A 26,890-nucleotide genomic window follows, 5' to 3' on the forward strand; every position below is an offset into this window, starting at 1 on the left:
TTTCCAATACCTATTTCGCAAACTCTGGTGATATGGAGTACTCTATTTTAACTCAAATATTGGTCCATTCCATGTACTAGAAATATAAGATTTTTAATATTCCATCTATCTCATTTCAAGTGATTAACTATTTTTCGGCACATATTTGAAGAAAGTGATTGATAAGGGCAGGAAGCCAAAAATAAGATGAGAAAACACATCACAAATTGAAACGATGCAGTGAAAAGAAAGAGAGGGCACGCGCAACTACACAACCACGTACTCACCATCAGCCTTGATATGTTTGAGGCGACACGACAGTAGAGAGATAGGAGCGAGAACAGAGAAAGAGAGGAAACAAAGGATCATAATCCTCGGGTGTATGCGCAATGGCCTCATCAAATAGCCTCCACGCAATGGAGTTAATCGACGATCCTCAGCATCGGAAGAACGAAAAAAAAGTTTAAATGGAAACTTCTAAATTCAAAATCTGGAAACTGAAGAAGAAGTGGAAGATTTAAGAGTGGTAGAGTTAGGGTTTTTTGGTTTTTGATTTAATTAGTGAGGGCTCCTTTTTTATAGCCAGCGAAATTAGACCTTCGATTGCCCAAGCATTTCTATGTACAACATCCACCAATAAAAGAACATAGAGTATAGTTAGTGGTTGTCACGACCACACTTCTTAAGGATAGAAAGCACGGTGAATCACGACTACTGGGGGAATTAAGAAGCGGGGAAGAAAGGGGGAAAACGATCAAAGGGTACGACATATAGATCAAAAGATGAAACTTTAATACCAAGTCATAGTCTGAAATTACGAAGTAACAAAGTCTGTATGAAAATAGTCCAACGATTCAAAGAAACATAAGAGTTTAAAACTTAGAGTTGCGGGAAGCATTTGAGAGTTGACTACTACTCCCTCTGTCCCACAATAAAAGTCATGTTTTGTCATTTCTGTCCGTCCCACAATAAGAGTCATATTTCACTCTTACCTTCAATGGTAAGTGGGCCCCACATTCCACCAACTTATTCCACTCACATTTTGTTATAAAACTAATATGTATAAGTGAGACTCATATTTCAGTAACTTATTCAACTCACTTTTCTTTATATTTCTTAAAACCCATGCCATAACTAAATATGACTTCTATTTTGAGACGGAGAACGTAATGAACTACAAGTTAGTACTCACATCCCATCCAAGCCTGCTAGCTCAACTGGTTGAGAAGGGAGGAAAGGATACCGCCCATCCAGGAGGTCATGAGTTCGAATCCGGGATGGCGCAACTTGGGATTAATTTCCCATGTGGGCCTTTGGGCTTGGCAAGCTTGCAGACCCCGACCCGCTTGATGGCGAGAATTTACGGTCCCGACCCCGGCTGCCCCGGACCCGTCGAACGGGGGGCTAGAGAACGAGCCTGAGGAGGGGCTTGCTCACAGGCTGGTGCGCGGCTGCGTGTGTCAGGGTTAGTCTTCGAGCCATGAGGGGTTGTGTGTCAGGGTTAGCTCGCTTGCCGAATGTATCACGAACTCCCAAAGAATATGCACTATTTCCTTTTTCATCCGTCCCCAAAGAGTATGCACTTTCAATTTTGGAAACTCTTTTCTCTCTAGTGAGGTGGAACGCATTCTCCACTAACAATACTTTAAAACTTTTCTCTATATCTCTCTCTTACTCTACCAATAATGCATTAAAACCCGTGTCGAACCCAAAGTGCATACTCTTTGGGGACGGAAGAAGTAGTTTACAATAATGTATTTAACGCTTAGAGTTTAAAACTAGTTTGGTATATAATACAACCCCATATATATCACTTAGGATTTAAGTGTTATTGCATGAACATGGTTGCAGACAGTAGAGACAATTACACAAATATTATAAATATTTAAAGTTCAAATATTTTTGCATGTACTAAAATGTCATTGTTATCATGGTGGTTTTATTTGAAAAATACCATATAACATAAAATTAGCTTCACTTAAAATAAAAAAATATGTCCAACTTTTTCAATTTTTTATGGCTATAGTTTAACTTCTAATTTAATTTTTTATCCAAACATAATTATATAGTATCTGGAGAGTCAGATATTTAATTTATTCAAAGCACATAGATATGAGCTGATTTAGTTTAAAAAAATTCTATCCATTTCATTAAAATAGGTTTCAAAATTTGGACATGGAATCTTAGATTTTTCTAAGAAACCACCTATTTTAAAAAGTAGTGTATACTAGGGGTGAGTAAAAAAACCGGAAACCGAACCGAACCAAACCGAAATTTTGAAATTCGGTTATTTCGGTTTTTCGGTTCGGTTTTGAAAATATAAAAAATTCAGTTTTTCGATTCGGTTCGAGCGAAGAAAAAAACCGAATAACCGAATAACTGAATTTATTTAATTATTTATATTATATATATATATGTATATATATATATATATATAGGGTTTTGATCTATGCAAAACTAGATTTAAATACAGAAACGCAGAACAATATCATAATTAGGTCACTTTTAGGTCATAATTAGGTAATTTTTAGGTCATGCTAACAAAGCATGACCTAAAACGATCTTAGCATGACATTAAACTCAAATATTATAATATGACCTAAAATTGCTTAATTATGACCTTCCGTGTTTTTGGTTAATTATTGACCATTAGATCATCTAATCCTAGGGCCAAGATTTGGTCTGCATTTCTGGATTTAAACACATACTTATTTTGATCATCTCCCTATATATATATATATATATATATATATATATATATATATATATATATATTACTATTATTTAATTGTAACTGAATATAAAATCCTAAAAACTAACCCTACTTTCACTCACGCTTGCGCCTCCTCTATTCTCTAAACCTAATCTCTCTACCTCCACTCCAAGCAGCCACCAGTTGTACTGTCCACCCACCCTCCAGCCATCCACGCCGGTCGCCGTCGCCTCCGGAAGACCCACGACAGCTCCAGCCCGTCGCTCCTCCACCCTTCCACCCACGTCGTCGCCCCTCCACGCCTTCAGCTCTAGATTCACGCCATCGTCTCCAACTTTACACACCCATCCACGACACTCCTCGAGAAAAAGATAAACGCTATCTGATATAATTTTTTTGTATGTATTTATGTTTCTGTATTTGATGAAATTGAATGTTCATTGTAATGCAAAATTGTATGATTGTTGTTTGATAGGAAATTAGGAATTGTATGTTCAGTGTAATGTAAAATGCTATGATTTCATTATTCAGTTACATAGATGTTGTGTAAAATTGATGATTTCTTTGATAAATGTTGTGTAAAATTGTATGATTGCAGTTTGGTTCTCGGTTTTTCATCATTTCGGTTTTTCGGTTTTAGTTCGGTTTTTTTAGTTCAGTTTTCAGTTTTTCGGATTTAGGTTTTTCGGTTTTCGGTTTCGGTTCGGTTTTGATTTTAGCCTAAATTTGGTTTTTCGGTTTGGGCAAAAAACCGAATTGAAACCCGAATGCACACCCCTAGTGTATACCATTTTTAAGCGACGAGCACCTAGTATTCTTTATTCAAAAGCCAAAGAAATTTGCGTGTGCTCAACGCACGGCTACGTGGCAATGAATCTTACTAACAAATGATTTATTAAAAACAGCAAAAAAATTTTGTAATATTGATAATGCATTTGTTAGAAAAATAGAAGAGGTAATTAATAAAAAATGAAAGAGACACCAAATGATACCGTAAATTGTGAATTATATTATTGAGATATTAGTCATAGATTTAATTTTCATTTTAAAGTAGTGATTTACTATTAAAATACTTTCTCCGTCCCATAAATTTGTCACATTTTACTCTTATCATTTTTAATAGTGGATCATATCTTCCACTAACTCATTCTCACTTATATTTTATTATTAAATTAATATATAAAAATAGGACTCAACTTCTACAGACTTATTCTACGGACTTATTAAATTCATTTTACATTATATTTTTTTAAATTTTTTAAGGGAGTAAATAGTCCTAAGATAAATTAGATTTATGAGGTACACCATTTTCCTATATAGTATTTCCCATATTCCATAATACTATAATGAAAATTTTTTGCCCGCAAGGGCGTAGCGCAGTTGGCAACGGAGGGACAGATCTTACTACAAATGAAAATTTTTCAATTTACAGTGTGCCTCCCCTGCAAATAATTCCACTGATTTTTTGTTAAATCTATGGGGAAAAAATAATTGAAAAAACAGAATTGCCTTCATGCTAATTGTACCTTCTCTCTCCCTCTCTCGATTTCGACTCCCAAACCACACACTCCCTCTCTCTCCACGCACAGATCATCCAGGAAACGGAGGCGCCACCATCAAGCGCGAGCGCTGAGTGCTCTATTTTCCCCAAACGATCTCTTTCTCGATTTTGGGATCAGATTTGAAGGTTTTACATTACAATAGTTCCTTTCGCATCTTCGCTCTTTACCTCACTTATGGTTTTGTTCTTCTATTACCCTCGCGGTCCTGGTTTAAATTGCTATTTTCCGATGGTGATCCGCGGTTTCGGTTTGTGTGCTTAATGCAGGCGGAAGTGAGCTGACTTTTTAACGAACGTAAATCGGATCACACATGCGGCGTTGATGGCATGCACCGCATAGGAGACGTGGCCTCGCTCGCTGCCGTTGGTTTCGATTTAGGCGTGATTTGGATAATACGATGTCGCTTCAGGTGGTGAAACGGCGGCGGGAGGGGCTGGCGCCATGCATGACATGCCCGCTCTGCCACAAGCTCTTCCGCGAGGCCACCACTATTATCGAGTGCCTCCACACATGTAATTAATTGCTCGCCCTAACTGATTCGATTCGACACCATGATTTGTTTTCAATTTTATTTCCCGTGGTTATTCGATTTTTTTACCTGTTTGCTTTTACTTTGCGATCTGGTATTCGGTTGTGCAGATTGCTTGTGAGTGATCTTGTTATTTGGGCGTCTTCGTGGATTGTTTGTTACTTAGTTTCTGTATGTATGTGATTTGTTCATCGTCAATGTATGTGATTGATTTGCAGCCCGGTGGGGATTTGGTCAATTTTTTAATGTGTTCATGCCACTTAGGGTTGCTGGCTTTCCTGGTACAGTTATCTGATCGGTATTTGGGAATTTCGTGTGAGGTTAAATGACTGAAGGCACGTGTGCATGCCAAATTTCATTTGTTGACTCCAAATATGGTTTAATCTCTAAACACTCTGTCTTTACCCCCTATTGTATTTTAAAAAAAGGTATAGAGATATAAGACATAACTTAGGTCGTTATAAGTTGGAGAATTACGAGTGTCTCCATTATAAATCTTGAGAACTGCATGGAAAGTTTTCCTTGAGAACTGCATGGAAAGTTTGAGGAAATTTCAGCAAAGACTTATACCTGCTTCCATGTCATATTCGCTGCCAACATTTTTTAAAAGCTTGGGTTCTTTGTTTGAGGATATCATACTAGTTAAAAGATTGTATGTGAATGATATTGTGGTTTATTCTGATGAGATTTTGTTATCATGTGTTTGAAAATTAACCTCAAACTAATAGGTTTGTGATCTTCTTGCATTCAGAATTTGTAAGCCATGATAAACTTTTCTCTGAACTGTATCCACTTTGCATAATTTTTAGCTGTTGTCTAATGTCTAATATATGTGGATTTCTTTTCTGTGTCTATAGTTTGCCGGAAATGTATAAACAAGAAGCTCTCAGATGAGGAACTGGAATGTTGTCCAGTATGCAACATTGATTTGGGATGTGTTCCTTTGGAAAAGTTGAGGTTAGAATCTGTCATCTCCTATTTTCAGTCAGTTTTCTCATCTGTGAATTTGTCACGAACTAGACATAAATCTACAATATAATTTCTATAAGTTCTTTCCATATCTCCTATTATGATAAACAATGGCTTAGTTAACATCCCGAAAGGCTTACAAATGTATGTTAACTCGTGATCACTACGGCTCTATTTTGTACATCGAGGTGGCAATTTCTAGCTAGATTCTTGGACAGAACCATGTAAGTCTAGCTTTACGCAGTTTAACTCTGGCTATGTGCTTATCTGGTGATCATTTGAGCACACTGCAAGGCATGATTATTTCTCAACTTCACTCTGTATGGAACTCAAGGAGACGTAGGATTTCTGACGGAAAAAGATTGAAATGCTCATGAAACTTGACTCAGTACTTTTATAGTATTATTTCCGACAAACTTAAGTGTTTAGTGAAAAATATACCTTTTACGTAATGTGGACAGAGCACAACTTTGGTATGCTCCTAAATCATGTTGGAGCTACCCCCGTAAACCTGAAACTAGACGAGTTTATTTGTGATCTACTCTATATTAGTGAGCTCAAGTTTGTTCTTTTTCCTGCACTTGTGTCTCATACTTATGTTATGGAAACATAACCACCTCTCTCCACCCCCATATTGTATCTTATGTTCTGTTTATTAGGCTGGACCATAATTTGCAAGATGTGAGGGAGAAAATATTCCCTTATAAGAGGATGAAAGTCAGAGCTCCTGAAGTCGTATCTCCTGTTACATCACCTGTCAAGAGAAAGGAAAGATCTCTCTCATCATTGGTAGTTAGCACGCCTAGAGTTTCAACTCAGAGTGGAATGACTGGACGGCGATCAAGATCCATAACCAGGAAAGCATCAAGAGGTTCCAGTTTCACAACAGAGAAACCTATCAAAAAAGAAGATAACACCATGGATGATCACCATGAAAGCCCTAGCTCACCTGAAATGCTAAATAGATATACCCAGAATACGAGGAAGGTATGACATATGATTCTGAAGTTTATGAGTTATGAACACATCCCTGTGCATTTGCAAAAACCAACCCATGTTGATTAGCATGTTTTTTGCAGAGTTCTATTGCTAGTGATCCATCCAAACACCCTAGTCCAGATAAGGGAAGAGAGAATGGATCTGAGACTTTGGAAGGGAAGGTTGATTGGAAACCACTGAAATGTTTGGTGGAAGCAGCGAATATGAGCAAGTCTTCAGAGTTTAGCATGCAAGGAGTTGTTTCTAAATCAGAAGCTCCGAATTCTCATGACAATGAGGGGCCAAATAAAAGCAGAAGTAAAGAAAACAGGCAGAAATCGAAACTTCAAGATGTCAAGAATTTCAACAACCATACCCCTCCAGATTCAGTAAGGCCCAAAAAGCTTCGCAAAGTTCGTCAAAAGAAAACACAGGATTTCGGGGAATTCAGAGTCCCTCCCCAGGTTGTGTTAGATGCTGCTGGTGCTAAACTTGACCACAAGAATCATCCAATTTGGTTTTCATTGGTCGCAGATGGGCAGTGAGTATTTCCTACAAAGATCATCACTTCTGAAATATCGAAACTGGATGTCTCTCTGTGTAGTCATTTTGCTAATCTGATTTCTTAATGTATTACCCCAGGGAAGGTGATGCACTGCCCTTGCCTCAGATAACTGCAAGTTACTTTAGAATAAAGTAAGCTTGGACAAACTACTTTTATTTTAACATTTTCTTGTATCGCTCAACTGGAATGATTGCAAATTAGCCTTTGTAACTTAACTTGGTGTGAGTAAACCTTCAGCTATCAATATTGTATGAAGAGATAGTTCCCTTAAAAATGAAAAGATATGTGCATATTTTTTTATATATATTTATGAAACTAGCCTCATAACTAAATCATTTGGACATGGGTATACTTTGGTCAAACCAAATCATTAGAATTCATATCAATTGAGTAATTGGTTGTTAAGTTTTTCATAGTATAGAACATGTTTATCATCTTCTTTGTTGGTGTTTAACCTCTCCAAGCATCTGATGCCATGAATAAATCAGTTTGAACTTAATAAGATCTGAAACTTGCAGCAGTCTCTTGTATACAAAATTAGTTTGCTTTATTAGCCTAAAATTATCTGCCATGTTTCATGAATCTTTCCTGACTACGCTTTTCAGCCAGAGAAATAGCAGAATGATGACTCATCTGTAATCATTTCTCAGCAATTTTGATCATGCTATTTACCCATTTTTGGTCTTTGCTGATCTTCTTGAGGATATATAGGTTTAATAAATCTATTAAACCCACCCTTTATAGGTTTAATAGATTTATTTAGCACGAGTTAATGATTTAACAGTATGTAATCTCTCTCATTGCATTATTAACAGGGAGGGGGGCATGATGGTTTCTTCCATTCACAAGTACTTGAAGCTGAAGCTAGATCTTACAAGTGAAGATGAGGTAAACTTACCATCATCGTCATAATCTCGTTGTTATAAAGAGAAACGATGAGGTGATATGTTGTTTGTATGTGTTACAATAACAGTATTGATGAGTAAGGTATCTTACAGGTAGAAATAAAATGCATGGGAAAAGCAGTGATCCCAACATTGACACTGAATAATGTAGTGGATCTATGGCTTCAAACAACCACCACCGAGAAAGTGTCTGCCAAGATCGGTTCATCAGCAAAGGACCTAGTAATGGTATTAGGCTATGCTCGCAGATCATAGCTCCGAATCGCCATGTTATCACGTCATTTTCACATTTCATCAGATTCTAGCCGTAAAGATACTCTATCTTGTCTCAGAAGTGAAGATAGTAAACAATTTTTAGTTGTATGAAACCGAATTCATCGGAAGAAATCTATGTTTTGAGAACTCTTTTATCTGCTTGCAAATTCAAATTGTGATAGTATTAGTGTTAATATTTTGTATCCATCCCATCTTCAAACCTTAATTATCCATTTCTTTCACCAGTGATCAAATGCCAAATTTTGCATCTGTGTAATACCAGGCCAGGGAATGGATTTCAACTAAAATAATTCATTTTTAGTATGACATGTAGGAGTAGTATATTTTAGTTTGATTACTTATAAATTATTACATTGCATTTACAATTAAAGTCTAAATTATTTTTTTATTTATCTCTTTGGCGATAAAGAAGAAAAACTAAATCAAAATTTGTTTTTCAACGAAATAAATAATAAAACAAAAATAATGCTATAAATCCTCATTAACCTCAGATTTTCAAATTAAAGTAATTACTCTGATTTAGGACTTTTTTCCCTTTTTGCAGATGGGTTTAAGTAATTACAAAACGACGTCGTCGTCGTAAACTCCCCAAATCCTCGCATAATTCTCCCGGCGATCGATCCATTCGACCCCGTCTGGGTTTTGCAAACCCTAATCGCACACACAGAGTGAAGGAGCTGAATTCTCACTTTTCTGATCATGGTTTACATTGAATCTTGGGACGATTTCGTGGAAAAGTCCGTCCAATTGTTTCGATCTGATCCCGAAAAAGTATTTCTCTTCACCTCAACTATGTTGCACTCATATCGTTTGTATTCCATTAAATCTAACTGACGGATAGATATCCTTTACTGGCTGCCACAGACTCGTTATGCCATGAAATACAGGCATTGTGATGGAAAATTGGTGCTCAAAGTCACCGATGATAGAGAGGTCAAATTTCTGAATACTTTAACATTTGTATTTGTTTTCGAAATTTTGGTGTTAGCGAATCTTACATTACCTGTTGATAGTTAGTCGAATTTTGAATACAAAGTGAATGAATGGTGAGAGGAGAGAATTTTCATGCCTTGTCTTCTGGAGTTTTTGATATATTAGTTTGATGTTTAAGATTGATACTACGTTTTAGTAAATATGTACAAGCCCTGTCAGTCTATTTGATGTTTCCTTGCGATATAAGTTCAATTCTGGCAGAGATATCATGTGCTGTCGATTTCTGTGAGTGATGAATTTATTCTTGAAGATGTCTTCATTGATTAAGGTGTTTGGGGAAGTTCTTATTAGCTGTAAGTTATGATGGATAAGCTTTAGCAGCATTACTTCACAATTATGTCACACTTATATCCTTAAGAGTTACAACTTCAACCAGCTTGTCACATTCAGGGTTTAAATTATAAAAGATCTTCAAATATGTTGAGCTATGTCCTTAGAAAGTTAAAATCTAGTTGGTATATAGATCTTTGAACTTTCCTTTAAAATGTGACTGGCCTTCTGGTTATTTGCATGTGATTCAATATGTACTATGTCGATTCTAATCACTTACTGTTAAACTGTAAGTGCGCTCTGGTTCTTAGATTAGACACACCTATATCATATGTGAAGTGTATATAGATTTAAAAAATCAGATGATCAAGTAAATTACCATTTGCTTTAAAATTTAAGCTGGCTTCTGGTCCTCACGCAGACCTATTTTTTGGGACATGCAATTCTGTATCTTAATGGAAATTATAATCATCTTGTAATCTAGTAATTTACCATAAACATTCGATATGCAGACCTCATAATGGAGAGCCTTCAACTTTAACTAAGATACCTGTACGTGGTGTTCGGTTTCCTAGATAAAATAATACCAAGATATAATATAGGATTGAGTTGTGAGATTATTTTAGTCATAGGGGGTTAGCTATGACTTATTATCCCATGATTATCCATCTATGATTGAGTTGAGGGATTAAATTTCATGAACCAAACACACTACTAATGTAATCTCGGGATACAATCTTGCTAACCGAACACCCCCGTACAAGACTAAAGTTTGGACACTTTTTGTGCACAGTTCATACTAGAAGTTTCACTTGACAGGGTTAGGTGAACCTCAGATGCAGCATGCAAAATTCTTTTGGCTCATGAAATTCCAGTAGGAGTTAGCATGAACCTATAGTGCTGATAGTGATAGGGTTAGTGTTCAGTGACTTCAGTCATACATAGGGATGGAAGAGGATTAGTTGATTTCGTTTTATGAGTGCTATCTTATTTGATTAAGGTATATTTATTATTTAAGGGTCCTTTTATAGGTGTTCAATTTTCTTAGTAACCTGGCATTTTTTTTGCATTGAGTTTCCATTTACGAGCACTAGATTATTACACTAATAGGACAAGATGATTGTGATGTTATTTGGAGTGCGGTTGTATCATTCTGATTTTCTGAGTGGGTTCTTTCTTTGTCTAGATTTACTAATCCCCTTAATACATACTTAAACCATCCAGAAGGTGAAAGATCTTTCTTACTCGTTATGCATCCATTGTGAATGTGTGATTATCATACCTAAATTAGTCTACCTTGCACTGATAGATTTATTATAAAAATAATCTTGAAGATGCTTGAGATTTTAGAATTTAGCTGAATATGGCTAGCTACTTGCCACAATTTTAAGATTAAAACTTACTGAGTGGAATGTGAAAATCTATGTCGAGAACGAAGATCAGTAACTTCTTTAGTTATTTTCTTTCAGTGTATCAAATTTAAGACAGACCAAGCACAGGATGCAAAGAAGATGGAGAAGTTCAATAACATCTTCTTTACTTTGATGGCTCGGGGACCTGATGGTAATGTCTTGGCTCATTATTGTCTGTCATCTAGCTGCCTTTATCTAGGGATTAGGGTTAATAGAAATTCTGAGTTTAGGTGTGTCATTATACTTGTAATGTAAGTTAATAATTCAGGACAGAAAATATACTTAATTTATGTAGATTATGAATTCAGAGGTGATGTTAGAGTTAAGATTGGAATCTATGATCCAGTAATATTATGGAGATAGGAAGGTAATGATGTTCAAAATTTCTTAGACCTGTGCTTTGCAGGTCCTGGGATGCTACTTCCTTCTCTATAGCCCTTCAGCATTAGCAAAGAACATGATTATAGTACCTATGAATAAAAAAATTCTTAGAATTTTTTTTTGAAAACACTGTCGATTTTCATGGAAAATGCCACATAGAAATATGGAATCAAGATTGAGGATGACACCATTCCTTCGGTAAAGGTATAAGTTAGGTCTTTGATAGTCCACTTCAGGTAGACGATTTTGTGCCATAACTTCTGCTACGTTTTAATATTTTGTGCTCTGCTGTAGTAAATATGTTTTTGTGAAATGTACTAGTACAAGATATTGCGAATCTGTGATCTGTTTTGGGTTTCATTTTGGAATGTGTTTGTACTGTGATTAAAAGGTTATTTGCAAGATTTTGGATAAAGAACAACGTTTTGGAAGAAACTATTGGAGATTGTTTTAGTCTATTCTTTCCTAACAGTATGTCTTGATATGTAGTAGTGTTTTTTCGTGTTAATAAAAAACGATAAAAACCCTTATAAAAAGTCTCACTTGTTCCTGATTGAAAAGTATAATTAGACTTCTTTCTCACTAATCTCTTTGCTTTTCTGTAGAGCTGCTATAAATATGAACTAGTACTAATTAACTTGCCAGAGTTTTCTGTTTATACCAATCAGTTTTAGTGTTAATTGCGATTTGCATTCTGATTTATATGAACAGTGTCTTTCTTAAGATGCAATGCTGTGAACAGTATGCAAGCAATAGTTTGTAGTAAAATTTGCCACATCCTATTGTTGTCTATTTCCATTCATTCTCTTCTTAGAATAATTTGAAAATTATGTCTCTGTTTCCAGCCGACATATCCGAAGGTGGTGGAAAAGAACAAGTTGAAGCACAGGCACCAAGGAGAGGAAGGGGAAGGAAGCAATAGTATTACTACTATTCATCAGCATCTGCCCAACGTAAGAACCATTTTGTGAGACATGGTTTAATTTAGTTATAATTTATTTAATCTGAGATGCAAAGAATTTTGGTTTATTCCTATTATTGAAGATAATAGTGTGTGAAATGGCTTTGGTAACTTCATTTCACTTATACTTTTGTTGTCGCAAACTCTACCATCTTCTTAAAAATAGTTCAAAGCCCATGTTGTTGGTTTGTCGATGAATTTGTTTGTTTTTGTAGAACCGATTTTGAGATACATTGAATTCGTAATACAAGTTTGCATGGGCTTGTTCAAGTTCTTTGCTATGGAAAAGTAACAAATAAATCTGGATGGGTTTTGGGCGTATAGGGTCCACATATATGCCATCCATATCTAAGTTTTAAGTGTTCCAAATATAGCTATTGAAGTAATCAATTTTGTATTTTATATAATATGTTTATAGGGGTCTAAAAACCATTGTGACCAAAATATCCACACTGAGACGTCTGATTTTGGGGAGAAACAAATTTGGGAGGGATAAAATTGTCAATTCATTTCATTTCTAGGTGTGGACTTCAATGCAGCTCCATTTACCACCAAATGACTGAGAATTGATTTAGGCACATATCATAGAGGAACAGTAGGAACCGTGCGAGCCTAAAATTCTAAGTAAGGCTTTCCACATTTGAGGCATGGAATGGAACTTGAACACTAGAATTGGGTCAGAATTGAACCCATATCTGGGTTTAGGGTTTGTGATAAAATCTTTAATTTGATGCACCAATCATAAAAATAAACTTGAAACAGATAAATCATAGTACTACTGCTATTTAAAGTTCTAAAAATATATCTTTTTCTTTTCAGATCATCTTTAACCATTTTGCACCGAATTCAAATCTGCTTTTAAGTATATGTTATATTAAAACATCTTTAACCATTTTGCACCCAATTCAAATCCGCTTTTAAGTATATGTTATATTAAAACGTAATTTTACTGTAATTATTTATATCAAACTTAAATTTTACACCATTTTTGAATATATGTCTCATAGATTTTTGCAGTAGCTACAATACACATCCATATTTGGTGGGTTTATGATTGGAGAAGTTTTCTATACAAAAAATGAGATTAGAGTATGGCTGGAGATGGTCTTATGGAGTCAAAAATGCTCTCCAAAACTAAAATTTGTAGAAATACACAATTTGCCTCAACGATATGCATGAAAGCGTTTCTCATCATAAAAATGCTTATTTGTGTTTTTTTGCATTTGGATCTATGAAATATAACGCTTTTATTGTTTAAAAAAAGTACTACTCCCCCCGTCCCATGTTATTCGCACTTTTCATTTTAGGCACTAAATTTGGGATTGATTTTTTAGTGTAATTAAATTAGAATTTTTAGTGTAATGAGGCATCACTTAATAAAGGAGCTCTTAACTTAATATAACATATTAATTAAATGCATTAATTATAACTTAAACTATAAATAGTGTAAGGAGTTTGTGACGAGCCGAAAAACAACAGTGCAAGTAACATGGGAAGGAGGGAGTATAAAAGGTCGGATGAAGAAATATAGAGAAAACACACATTTGTGTTCCTATAGATGAACTATGATGAGTTGTACGAAATTAATAAAATTATGGATATAGAGGGTTTTGATCTATGCAAAACTAGATCTTAATATCAAAACGCAGAAAAAAAATCATACGGAGAGCATGTTTAGGTCATTCGTAGTGTATTTTTCGGTCATTTTAATAATGGATGACCTTTAATATACTAAAAATGACATCAAACCCAGATTTTTAAAATGACATAAAACTTATTAACAATGACCTTCCGTGTTTTTGGTCAATTATTGACCATTAGATCACCTACTAGGGCCAAAATTTGGGTTGTATTTCTGGATTTAGATGCATTCTTGTTTGGATCATCTCCTTATGGATACATATGTATATGAGGTGGAGCATATATATTGGGAGGTGAATGTCGTCACAGATTTCTTGGCGAAACAAGTGTCTTCATGTGCATCTTCATGTCTTTCAATTGAATATGTAGGGATCATATCATTGTGGATTCACTATTTCCTGAAACCTCTTTTGTATCAAGTTAGGAGATGATAAGTCTCTCAAAGCCACAGACCAAGATACAAAATGAATACACGATTACAAGTCCCTAACTACACTTAAAGTCTTCACCGCCTTAAGTCCAAGTCGTCCAACTTATATCATCGGCACACTAAGTAAACCGTTAGTAATACGAGAACAACAAATCATTTATACAAAGGGCAGTAACAATTAAGAAAATATAAAATTAGGAATATATGGTTAAGGTTGCACAACAATTGCACCATGCTCTCAATCTCAACCGACAGCCACAAGATGAACACCGTAAGATAGCTTGAACTAGAAACCCTAGGATTTCACCGATTACCGCACACCCGACCTTTTCAACACTACGATGTCACAACACTCACAATGAACTCGCACACACGTCTGAAGAACACAAGGATCTCTCAGATCTCACCAAATGGACCGAAGAAATCTCATCCAACTTGGTCATAGTTAGAATCCCACATTCATCTGCCTAGCTCAGGGGTGCCCATAACACAACCTCTTTCAAGGTGTGGTTACATTGCCAATCCCGAGTCCTATATAACCTTGCACGAGGAGAAAAAATGTTTTTGACTTGTATACTTGCAAGTAGTTATAATGCTAATAAATTGTGCATCAGAAAGAAATTGAGCTTCAAGTGGGGTCATTGGGTCGAGCCAGTTGGTCATTGACTGCATTCTCTCCGCGTTGCTTCGAGTAAACAGGTCACTGGGTTCGCAAACTCAACTAGTGTCTCACTATCCAGTGCAATTTTCATAAAAGGATCATAATTTTCTATATGGCATTCGATTAAGGTGATGTACACAGGAGAAGCTCTTTTAAAGATGAAGACATTTTTGATTTTAAAAGAGAGTTTGAAAACCATCTTTGTAGTCCGATTATTGTTTATAATTTGACATTCTACCTTTAGTGTACACTATGCCTTGAGTTACTACCTATACTTCAAACTTACTATATATTATTCTATAAAATACTTGAAAGTGCATAGAACTACTAGGGAATAAAGGATCATGCCAATGTGATTCACATCAATCATACTATGAGGTCCTCTGAGAACATTGATCTTCAATATATTCCCAACATTTAGATAGTGGATTGCACACTGGGTACAATTTCGAACCATGAGCATGTAACTCGTAAGTTCTTATGATCTATTGGCCTCATGCTTAGTTTCAAACATCCTTGGTTATTTTGTATTTTGTGTCCAGTATCAATTCATAACTCGAGTCCGATAAAAATACAACAAAACATTCAATTATTGATCAGATAATTAAAACATTAGGAACATAAATTATTAAAGTAAAACGAGGTCTAAATATTAAATAATCAGGAAAACATCAGAACCAACTACTTTCATTTCAAATCCTAGATATATAAGGCCATCCACAATAGGAATAGCCCAGCAATAGCCCAGTCATAGCCTAGCCACTGCCACATCATCAGCACTAAAAATCCTCCTGCCACATCATCAAAACAAGCAAATAGCCCAGCAATAGCTCAGCCACATAATATTCACATCACTATTAACAAATATATACAAAATGAAATAATTAACAATCACACAATATACGAAATTTAATTTACGAGACATATACGGGAAAAATTTAATAATACTATTAAAAATTAAAAAAGTACAATAATTTAAAAAAATACATTAATTTAAAAAAATACAATAATAAAAAAAATTCAATAATAAGATAGAGAGAGTACTCGTTAAAACAAGTGGTGCGAATGAAAATGACGAGCAAAGCGCGTATATATAGTGTTTCGAAAAAAAAAAATTTAAATTTCACGCTAGGCGGTGCGCTGGGCGATCCGGGCGCTGCAATAGCGCCGAGCGGATCACCCAGCGCTGCGCGGTTTCTCTCTCCATTCGTCCGCTGGGCGACTGCAATAGACCGCCCAGCGAACCGCCCAGCGCCGGCGCTCGGTTGGGCGCTATTGTGGATGGTCTAAGAGGTTAGCTACTCATAGACAATTAAAGTAAATCAAAAACAAGAAATAATATGGTAAATGTAAAGCTAACTAGATAAATCCTCGTGGAGAATTCTATCACTTTTAGTCTTCCACGAATCATTGCATTGCTTTGCTTGATCGATACCAAAACTCTTAGATGGTGTTTGAATATTTTGGTGGCTGAAAATATGATACTCCATCCGTCCTCCATTAATTGTCCACTTTCACTTTTTACCATAAATGGTAAGTAGGTCTTACATTCCACTGACTCATTCAACTCACATTTTATTATAAAACTAATATACAAAAGTGGGACCAATATTCCACTAACTTTTTTAACTCACTTTCCTTTACATTTCTTAAAACTCGTGCCGGAACCAAAGTGGATAATTAATGGGGGACGGAGGGAGTTTGAGATATGTAAGAGCCAAACCATATGACTCTATTTATAGTTGAGAAGAGACTGAGTTATAAAAGGCAAGATATCTGTGAAATTTCCACTTTTCTAAACTCTCTACCGGACTGTTGGATTAGTTTAGACTCCATGTATTGCTTCGGTTGAGGTTTGTGTATAATGAACCTAGTGGACTACTGATATGAATCTTGTGGATTTAAGAAATATGAACACAACCATGATAAATATTTCAATAAACCCAAAAATAACCAACAAAGAAATGATTAAATGAAATAACAAATGCTACTTTCACCAAAACATGAAAGTGTTATGAGTTAGATTAATGTCTGGGACCTTGGACTTCTCCAATAAGATGAAGACAATTCAAATGCTACTTTCACCAAAACAAAAACCTACTGGCTCTACTAAACTAGCAAACATAAGAACTAGTAAAACATACTTTAACATTTAATCTTAGTCCAACAAAAGATTGGATCCAACCAGAAGAGAATTTGATAAATCTACAAAGATGAAAAATGGTGCTCAATGTTAAGACTTTTGAAATGTTCTACAAAAGTTCAAAGCTGCCCAAGAACAAACCCTGTAGTAGTGTTTATACTTGGGGGGAAGAGTTCCAAAACAAGATAAAAATCTGAAAAGTCGTGCGAAGCTGGCGAGTCACCGGGTTCGTTATGGAATGAATCTAACGGGTCGCCTAGAATGTGCTGGGATATGCCGGACAAAACCAGCGAGTCGCCGATATTGCGCTTGGATTTCTTGTATAGAGTCAACGTCGTCAGGTTCTCGATGTTTATGAACTCAGCGACTCACTGGATTTCTCAAAGTTTTACGACTCGCTCGACGAGTCGCTGGGTTTTCCAGTAGTGCGATGTCGGCGACTAGCTGGGAATGCATGGCTCTTCTCCCACAATCCACTCGACTTCCACTTGTCTTCAAACACGACCTTCAGCTTCCGGGAGTCCATTACTCGAGCTTCCTCCTCTATGGCTCGATTCCATATGAGTGTGCTTAATGCGTCTTGCATCCGTCGGGTTGTGGATCTAGTTCTCATGTGTGTTGGTTGGGTTCGCATCAACCACCGACCATTTAAAGCTCGCGGTTCCAACTCCAAACTATATGTACTTTATATTCTTCACATCTACTCCCCTCATTTTCTAAAAATAGGAACTTTGGAAACGACACGAGTTTTAATGCAAAATTAGTAATGTAAGATAAATGAAGAGAAAAAATTAGGAAATTATGAGAGAGGAAGATAAAAAGTAGTGAAATTAGCTTAGATTGTGGGGTCCATTTCCTAAAATGGAGAGTTTCTATTTTTTAGAAAACGGATAAAAAAGGAAAGAATTTATATTCTTAAGAAACAGATGGAGTATTAAGTTAACTCTAACCCCTAACACTTGTAAAATCCGTGTGTATCACGTGAGACATTCCAACATGAAATACGACTCAAATGATGTGAGATAAATGGAAAACTAAATTTTATGGAGCTTAGTTGGCCCAACAGGTTAGTCCAAAATTTGAAATTTTAGGATTAAACCTGAAAAAAATTATAACCTAAATGACTCATAGTCGAAATAATCACATAAGGTAAGATATACATATTCGTCAAGTTGACCTAACTATATTTCGATTCTAGATAGCTTTATTTCTCTCATTTTATATACTTCCTCCGATCAACCAAAGATGTCCATATTTGATTGGTGCGAACTTTTAAAAATTGTTGACTTTGTGAAGAATAGTGGGTGAAAAAAGTTAATGGAATGTGGATCCTACTTTTATATACATAGTTTTATAATAGTTGTGAGTAGAATGGGTTAGTGAAATTTTATATTCACTTATTAAAATATAGTAAATATTAAGCGAGACATTTATTAAGAATCATTCAAATAAAAAAATATGAGACATTTAATAGGATCAGAGAGTATTTCTTAACCCATCGATTCGTGCAATAAACTGGTGAAGTACGTATATAATACTCTCTCCGTCCCATTAAATATGAAACATTTGGTTTTTGGCACGAGATTTTATGTAGTGTTGTTTTGTGAGTTAATGAAGAGAGAGTAAAGTAAGAGAGAAGAAAAAGTAGAGAGAATATTGTTTCCATTTTTAGAAACGTTTCATTTTTAATGGGACAATCCAAAAACTAAAACGTTTCATTTCTAATGGGACAGAATGAGAGGGAATACTATTGAAATAGGTAGTAGTACTTATCAAGATGACTACATATTCGTCACCTTGACCTAGCTAGTAATGCAATAAGTTAGGAAAGAATTACATCAATGTTTGACATTACTTTGCCCTAATTTTAAATGTAACGAACATCGATGTCAAGTTGATGAGATGATGTAATTATTTCATTTTCAGATTGGTATCACGATTAGGATCAGTTAGTGAACGGGTTATGCTCTATATTTGAAGTTTATCTATGCTCCTTTGTGTTGTGGCTAGTTCTTCCTTGAAATGTCTTCACTTTATAACTCGAAGCTAATAAAAAATACATGTCGCTTTACAAAAATATCATGAATTATTGGATGATATTGTTACTTCACGCGTATTGTTAATATGTTTTTTTTATAACCACGTGTATTGTTAATATTACAAAGGAAGAAAGCAAAAGTGGAATTTTGTGGAGCATTATATGCTACTAGGTGATGGTGAGTGAGGTTGGAATCTTCAACCAAAGTATTTAAAAAACATTTGTTGATCTTTCACTAATTTACTCAGTCTTGCTTAGCAAACTAGTTATTCTACGTTTTTTTCTTCAACAAATATATTGATGTTGATTAACTACACATTGATTTACTATGTTAAATAGAGTGCACACATTTTAACCTTTGGACAACCTTGTTCATTATCATATTAAAAACAATACTACTAAGTTATAGTAGTAATTCATAAAATTTGGAAATAGTGACAAATATTATGTCTAGTGTAACCATTAGATTAATTTGGAAACAGTAACCATTAGAATAATTTGATATGTGAATTAGTTCTATAGCATGTATAAGTTCCATGGTGTGCTAGAAGAATTGAATGGTGTGCTAGAAGAATATACACAGTGCATACCAATGATAATATTTTTTGAAGTAAATTAGGATGATTAGGTGTTTCTGAGAGATCTTGCCGATTAAAGATGGTGTCAAATTAAAGTTCCTAGAAATAAATTGAGTTTTATGCAATATGTTTTGATGGTAAATTATCAAAATGAAATGTTATTTTTTTTTAGAGATATATCTGAATGGTTTGCCATGTAAATTAATATTTGCGCTTTTTGGATCAATTATCGCCGTAGATTACGGTAACACGAAATCTGCTATTACAAAATTTTAGTATGAAATTCGGTATTACAAAATTTTAACGGTTAACGGAAACGTCACACGTGTCAAAAATTTACGTTACATAACTTTTTTTTTACGCTACAATGCCAAGTGTTCTCATATTTTTTTTTGCTTCAAATCTTCACCACAACAACATGGTGACATTTATTGTTAATCCAGAAGGTGCAACATTGCTCAATGAGAAAATCATAATATAAGATGATTTATGACAAAAAAAACTTACACTACATGGGTTGAGACTACACATAATAGACTAGCTAAGAATTTGTTCATCTTCCCTTCAATTCAAACTAACATTTCCCCTATCAAATCTCAATGGATTTACAAGATTCTTGTTTCTAAACACTCCCACATTAACCTAGAACATAATCCAATATCAAAATCACCATTACATCCCAAGCATTCTCACACAATGCTCCAAAACCACGACACGCTCCGTGAAAACACTCATCTTGACCACTTTACCTTCCGAGACCAATATCTCCCGCACCGCTTACCTTCAACGCACAAATGAACATTCCCCTGAAACCTTAGGAAGTTCCCTACAAAATAAATCAATATTTGGAAAATTCCACAAACCCTAGCTCGAGTTATCCCCAAATTAATCAAGCATAGAAACACACCCCAAGCCCCTAAAACTGCCAATATCAACTAATGCTTTTACAATCCGTCCTACTCACCCTGCCCGCAGCCGTAGATTAGATCGCATCACACGGTCTAAATTCAAAAATTCAGAACCATCTCAATCCGCGTCAGCTGCCTCTCCACCAATCAGATTGCGTCTTCTGTATATTAAATCCGCCCAATTTCGCCTTCAGACTTGTACCTAACTTGGTATTCATAGCTCTTCACCATAGATCTGCAGCTCGATCTCCTTAATTCCTCAAACCCTAGCTCTAATTCCTAGCTGAATCTCCCATGGCTGCCACCGAAGATCCAGTTGTTCCGATTGAGGATGAGGCGGAGCAGCCAGCCGTCGAGGATGCTGCCATTTCCAAGGAGGAAAATCCGCCGCCGAAATCCAGCAAGGCGAGGAAGGCTGCCGCTCCAAAGGAGAAGAAGGTTCCGGCGCCGAGGAAGCGCAAAGAGCCCTCCCACCCTCCCTACTTCGATGTATTAAACGAATCGAATTTCTGATTATTTAGTTTTTTTATTTGAATTCTGCAATTGTGGAATGAGATCTGATTTCTCCTCGTTTGCGCACGCAGATGATTAAGGAGGCGATCGTGGCGTTGAAGGAGAGGACTGGATCTAGCCAGTACGCGATTCAGAAGTTCATCGAGGAGAAGCAGAATTCTCTGCCGTTGAATTTCAGGAAGATTTTGCTTATTCAGCTGAGGAAGCTCGTCGAGAATGAGAAGCTCGTGAAGGTGAAGAATTCGTACAAATTGCCGTCGGCTCGCGCTTCCAGAACCGCCGCCGCCACCGCGGCGCCTGCTAAGAAGAAGGCTGCTTCTTCTGCAAAGCCGAAGGCTGCTACTGCTGCTGCGAAGGGGAAGAAGACTGCGGCGAAACCTAAGCCGAAGCCTAAAGCTGCTCCTGCGAAAACGAAAACGGCACCTGTAGCGAAGGCCAAGCCAGCAGCCAAGGCCAAGCCGGCTGCCAAGGCCAAGCCTGCGGCGAAGCCAAAAGCTGCAGCTCCGGCTAAGGCGAAGGCGGCGCCGAAGAGGAAGGCGCCGGAGAGGTCTAAGGCTGAAAAGAAACCGCCGGCTAAAGCGTCCAGAACTTCCACCAGATCTACTCCGAGGAAGGCGGCTGCGGCTGCTGCTAAGAAAGCTCCGCCGGCGAAGAAGGCGGCTCCGGTGAAGAAGGCGCCGGCTAAGAAGAAAGCAGCGGCAGCAAAGAAGGGGAGGAAGTAGAAGATCAGGAGAGGGGTAGTTTCGGTAAAGAAAAGGTGTTTGTTTGTAGGGATAGTATTGTAAATTGACGTTGGTCCTTTCGCTTATTGAACGGATTCTTTATCTTTTTTTCCCCTCCCAATTTTGCATTTTTAGGGTTTTTTTTCCTTATTTTTATTAAATTGAATCGGTATGTATTTCCGGCCAATTCCCGTATATTTCGTTGTTTTCAATTGCGTATTATCCTGTGAATTTATAGCTGATTGATTATTACATTAATGGTTTTTTGCTCAATAGCTGGTTGCAATAAGATGATTAAATTCTACGTCATTACCCACATGCTTATTAATGTCTTATCTCCATGGCAAGAGCTGATGTGCTTCTTGATTGTAATTTAAAGTTTTATGTGGTCTTTTTCATGGACTGGTTCCGATGAGGTGGAATATTTAATTGTAACTTGTTTTTATTAGTTCTCAGCAATTAAGTATGGCGTTTCATATAACTCGACTCTTGTGCCTTTCTTTATACAAATGATCACTTACATACAGTGATAGAGATAAATGTCTCAAGAAATATGTTAAAAGTAGTAACAGAGCAACAGCTACAAGACTAACAAGTATTCATGGAGATGGACTGAAAGAAATGGCGAAATTCCATAAATATAGTAGTGAACTACAAAAACACTCTTTGGACTTCAGGTTTATTTCTCCAATAGTATCTGACTAAGGGGGTGTTTGGTAGCTAAGATAAGCCCTTGATAAATGAGTTATCTAAATTTATCTTGATTTATATGAGTGTTTGGTAGATAAGATAAATTATCTATATAAGACTTAGGCCCATCTCGACCCGAAATAAATTAGTTCATTTTCTCATCTATGTTATCAGGCCCAAAGAGGTGTGATAATTTATCACGCCCATATCCATCATCAAGATAAAATATAAAATTATTAAAATACCCTCCTCTTTCATCTCTTTTCTCCGATTCTGTAGCCCTACTTTATGAAAAATCTCCAATTCTAAAATATCCAATTCTTCTAGCCCTAATTTCAGGGAAAGCTCTCTCCGACGGCGCCGCCGATCAACTCACTTCGACGGATTAGAACGTCAGCTGGCCGACGTGCCACCTTGTAGACTGTGATTTCCTTCCTCGACTGTCACAGAATGCTTGATATGTTGATGTGATCTGAGAGAGTTCAATCAATTTTGAGTAAGTCATATTCGATTGTTATTCCTTGTTAAGGAGGTGGAAATTGCTTTTATTAGGTAGGAATGAGGAAATTTGAATGGAGCATGTGCTTTTGTTTATTGCCAAAATTAAAACTTTGGAGATAGATACATGTATTATTTTGCGTCGAGAATTTAGATCATTGATTTTTGTAGGGAAGTTTCCTGTGTGTGCGATTGTGTGGAGTGGTTTCTGTGTGCTTAAATAAAATTGCCCACAATGTGTTTGATAAAATGTTAATGATTTATACTTGAATGAATTCCACCGTGAAGGTGTTTTTGAAAAAAAAAATTGATATATACTTGAAAACAGTAGATTTAATTTTGCAAAGACCTTCAGGTTCACTTTCCCCTTTGATAAATGGATTTTGAAATAGGGCTTATCTACTCCCACTTCTAAATAATATGTAATAATCATGCTCTAAGTTATGTTTGTACATGATTGGCATAAACTGAGTTAAAGAAGAATGCATGTATTGTTCAAATGCATAATTTCAATTTCAGCTGAACAAATAATTGAACTTGACATCAAAATAATTTTTATATCTCGTAGCCTGGCTGTGAGAACTTATTTATCTTGTCTTACTTTCTTTTATATGGATTTGATATAACTTTAATTTCACAAATAGGATAGATGCCGGGTGACGTTGATGCCCACTCTCCTACTTACCTAATTATAGAGGCGATAATTGAACTATATCGGCTGATTCATATGTTTCTAATCAAACTACTTGTCATCGAGAGACGGAGGAAAAGGAAACGAAAGTGTAGCACATTAATTCTTCGGTATTCAATGGTTGATAGAATGCCTAACCAAGTAGAACACATGAATCGATTAGTGGGTGTTACTGATATTGATTGCATGTCAAACTTTAGAATGAACAGAAATACATTTGGTAAGTCATGTTCATTGCTACGCCAAGTAGGGGTGCTACATGATGGAAGATATGTAAATGTGGAAGAGCAGGTAGCCATTTTCTTAGCCATTATTGCTCATCACAAAAAAATAGGATCGTTCGTTTTGATTTTTTGAGGTCTGGACAAACTGTATCACAATATGTCCATAAAGTTTTGCACTCTATTTTGAAATTGCATGATATTTTGTTGGTAAAACCGAATCCGATACAGGCAGATTGCACAGACTAACGGTGGGAGCGGTTTAAGGTAAATCATAATATGATTATGTGGTTTGTATATGCTTTGGTGTGATTAGTATTTTTTATATTGTGGTTGCTAATGCCTTCATAGGATTGCCTTGGTGCATTGGATGGAACCTACATTAATGTACTTGTCAGTAATGAGAACAAGCCGAGATACAGGACACGGAAGGGCCATATTGCTACCAATACGTTGGCAGTTTGTGATACAAATTTAAAGTTTACATATATTTTACCCGGGTGGGAGGGATCAGCCGCAGACTCAAGGGTATTAAGGGACGCGATCAACAGAGAGGATGGCCTTAGAGTACCGAGAGGTGAACCATCTGTTTAAGTTTGTGTTTGGTTTTTTATGCTGAAAATCGTTAAACTGACCATTTGTTTAATTCTTCTAAAATTTTTTATAGGAAACTATTATTTGTGTGATGGTGGATACGCCAATTCCGAAGGCTTCCTAGCACCATACAAGGGAGTGAGATACCATTTGAAAGAATGGGGTCATGAGAATCAGAGACCTCAAAATGCGCGTGAATTGTTCAACATGAGGCATTCAAGAGCACGCAACGTTATTGAGCGTGCCTTCGGTATAATGAAGATGTGATGGGGAATATTAAGGTCAGTGAGTTATTATCCGATAAAGGTTCAAAATCGAATTATCATGGCGTGTTTCCTATTACATAATTTTATTCGTAATGAGATGGAGATAGATCCCATTGAAGAACAAATAGAAACAGAAATGCCTCACTTGGACTACTAGGACGATGGCAGGCATGCGGATTTTGTAGATATCGTTGAATCAACTGTGGAATGGAATCAGAAGCGCGATGAAATTGCACAAGCAATGTGGCTAAATGTGAGACAAACATCATATAATTTTCGCATAATTTTATTAGATATTTTATGGGAAACTACATTAATCCACACAATTACTCTCTCTCTCTTTTTGTCAGTATAATGAAGGCGGGATGTGAAGACTACCACAAGAATGGCCAAAGTACCAGAGCTTGGTTTCTATTTTATAGTTGAAATGTCATGGTTGTAGGTTTCTAGTACCATAGCTTGACTCTTTTGTGTTTTTGTCACGACCGCCCATACTAGGGGTGTTACAAACGAGGCGATCGTGACCAAGGGATAAATATTAAGAATAGCATTTAAGGATAACAGTTCATAAGAAAGACTCAATTAGCTTAAAAGAATAATATTTTAGTTAAAAAATATAGCAGCGGAAATAAGGTTTCAAAGAGAGTCAAGGATGACGCCTATGTATGAAGACACAACGCATCCAAATTCCCTATGCCGACTCAACATCCACCGCAACATCCCGCTCAACCTGCACATAAGGAAAACACATGCAGGGCTGAGTACTTGTTGTACTCAATGGGCTCATGCCGAAAATATTTTAATAAAAACAGTCATGTCATCCATACCAGTGATCTCGAGTTTTATGTGTAGTTAAGAAATATCACGAGAACACAAAAATATTTTAAAGTCTGGCCAGACAATCAATCTCCCCACTTTCTCATCAATCATTCAATCACATTCTCTTTCTATAGTGCGACGAAAGTGTGGCCACACTATTCGCCCACGAGACCGGCCGACTAGCAAGGACGGCTCACGATCCCACTTGTGTACACAGCCTGATAGGGTTTGCGGCCCTACTCAGACCCGAATTCATTTCATTCATTCATTACAGCCATATAGCCTAACGGAGCAAGCTCAGAAGAACTAGGCATCATGCAACAATCTCATAAACAAAACATCATGGCATGACATAACACTTTAAACCACCCTTATTTCTCCATAATCATACTTTTGAAAGCGTAAAAGAGTTTAGTAAAAGAAATCCCACCTCGTTTACTTAAACCATTCAATATTCATTTAAGGCAACCCTCGTTCCTCGAGCTCACGTATACTCAATCACCCTTGCCAACGACAACACAATCAGTCTTTCATAACCTTATATTATCATGCACGTCCTATTGTTCCCTTTTTTTATCGTTCTCTTACCCATCCCAACATTCACCAACACAAGAAAGACATGTCATAGTACTTTTGTCAAATCACACATGCATCACGTCATAGGATACATTCCTAAAACATACATGCATCGTATAATTCACTCAACTTGGCAACAAGTGATATTTCCACATAACAACGAATATGGCAGAACTGCGCAGTTGGTTTGTAAAATCACCAAAAATCCATCCGTCCTCATATGACGCTAAAATTTGGTCACAGAACAGTAGACACATTCAAGTTCACCCAGTTAAAATTGCACACCGAAATCATATCATTTGGTCAGTCAAAACATTTATGCAACTCTCTGATCGGAACATAAAAATTCTGGCAGCACTGCGCAACTTATTTGAAAAATTCGCCAAACATTCATCCGATGTCTAATAA

The 26,890-nt window shown here is 36.3% G+C and overlaps 3 protein-coding genes and 1 long non-coding RNA gene across 4 annotated transcripts; all 4 read left to right on the plus strand.

Moving 5' to 3' along the window:
• The first annotated feature begins 4,188 nt into the window (after positions 1 to 4,188).
• Positions 4,189 to 8,702, plus strand: LOC121763737 (E3 ubiquitin protein ligase DRIP2-like). The gene is made up of 8 exons (XM_042159802.1): positions 4,189 to 4,379; positions 4,521 to 4,766; positions 5,641 to 5,740; positions 6,412 to 6,739; positions 6,832 to 7,271; positions 7,373 to 7,426; positions 8,111 to 8,183; positions 8,294 to 8,702. The coding sequence occupies exons 2-8, from the start codon at positions 4,652 to 4,654 to the stop codon at positions 8,453 to 8,455; spliced, it is 1,272 nt and encodes a 423-aa protein (XP_042015736.1). The 5' UTR covers positions 4,189 to 4,379; positions 4,521 to 4,651; the 3' UTR covers positions 8,456 to 8,702.
• Positions 8,703 to 9,006: 304 nt separating this feature from the next.
• LOC121764997 (signal recognition particle 9 kDa protein-like) lies at positions 9,007 to 12,763 on the plus strand. Its single transcript, XM_042161028.1, has 4 exons — positions 9,007 to 9,247; positions 9,341 to 9,409; positions 11,209 to 11,302; positions 12,378 to 12,763. Exons 1-4 carry the CDS (start codon positions 9,176 to 9,178, stop codon positions 12,452 to 12,454), a joined length of 312 nt encoding a protein of 103 aa, XP_042016962.1. The 5' UTR covers positions 9,007 to 9,175; the 3' UTR covers positions 12,455 to 12,763.
• An 8,322-nt stretch (positions 12,764 to 21,085) lies between these two features.
• LOC121765822 (histone H1-like) lies at positions 21,086 to 22,235 on the plus strand. Its single transcript, XM_042162069.1, has 2 exons — positions 21,086 to 21,381; positions 21,477 to 22,235. Exons 1-2 carry the CDS (start codon positions 21,187 to 21,189, stop codon positions 22,125 to 22,127), a joined length of 846 nt encoding a protein of 281 aa, XP_042018003.1. The 5' UTR covers positions 21,086 to 21,186; the 3' UTR covers positions 22,128 to 22,235.
• A 1,722-nt stretch (positions 22,236 to 23,957) lies between these two features.
• On the plus strand, positions 23,958 to 25,662 carry LOC121764904. The gene is made up of 4 exons (XR_006042653.1): positions 23,958 to 24,494; positions 24,579 to 24,804; positions 24,895 to 25,340; positions 25,438 to 25,662. It is a non-coding gene; the product is annotated as an uncharacterized LOC121764904 (long non-coding RNA).
• The last annotated feature ends 1,228 nt before the right edge of the window (positions 25,663 to 26,890 follow it).

The sequence above is a fragment of the Salvia splendens genome, chromosome 14 (assembly GCF_004379255.2).
Source record: "Salvia splendens isolate huo1 chromosome 14, SspV2, whole genome shotgun sequence".
In the NCBI taxonomy this organism is placed as follows: Eukaryota; Viridiplantae; Streptophyta; class Magnoliopsida; order Lamiales; family Lamiaceae; genus Salvia; species Salvia splendens.

Excerpts from the sequence above, each read along its gene's own strand:
- LOC121763737 (XM_042159802.1), top strand. The coding sequence starts at position 4,652 with ATGTCGCTTCAGGTGGTGAAACGGCGGCGGGAGGGGCTGGCGCCATGC. Across the intron at positions 6,740-6,831 it reads ATACCCAGAATACGAGGAAG|AGTTCTATTGCTAGTGATCC; the intron begins GTATGACATATG and ends TGTTTTTTGCAG. Across the intron at positions 8,184-8,293 it reads ATCTTACAAGTGAAGATGAG|GTAGAAATAAAATGCATGGG; the intron begins GTAAACTTACCA and ends GGTATCTTACAG.
- LOC121764997 (XM_042161028.1), top strand. The coding sequence starts at position 9,176 with ATGGTTTACATTGAATCTTGGGACGATTTCGTGGAAAAGTCCGTCCAA. Across the intron at positions 9,248-9,340 it reads TTCGATCTGATCCCGAAAAA|ACTCGTTATGCCATGAAATA; the intron begins GTATTTCTCTTC and ends TGGCTGCCACAG. Across the intron at positions 9,410-11,208 it reads AAGTCACCGATGATAGAGAG|TGTATCAAATTTAAGACAGA; the intron begins GTCAAATTTCTG and ends ATTTTCTTTCAG.
- LOC121765822 (XM_042162069.1), top strand. The coding sequence starts at position 21,187 with ATGGCTGCCACCGAAGATCCAGTTGTTCCGATTGAGGATGAGGCGGAG. Across the intron at positions 21,382-21,476 it reads CCCACCCTCCCTACTTCGAT|ATGATTAAGGAGGCGATCGT; the intron begins GTATTAAACGAA and ends TTGCGCACGCAG.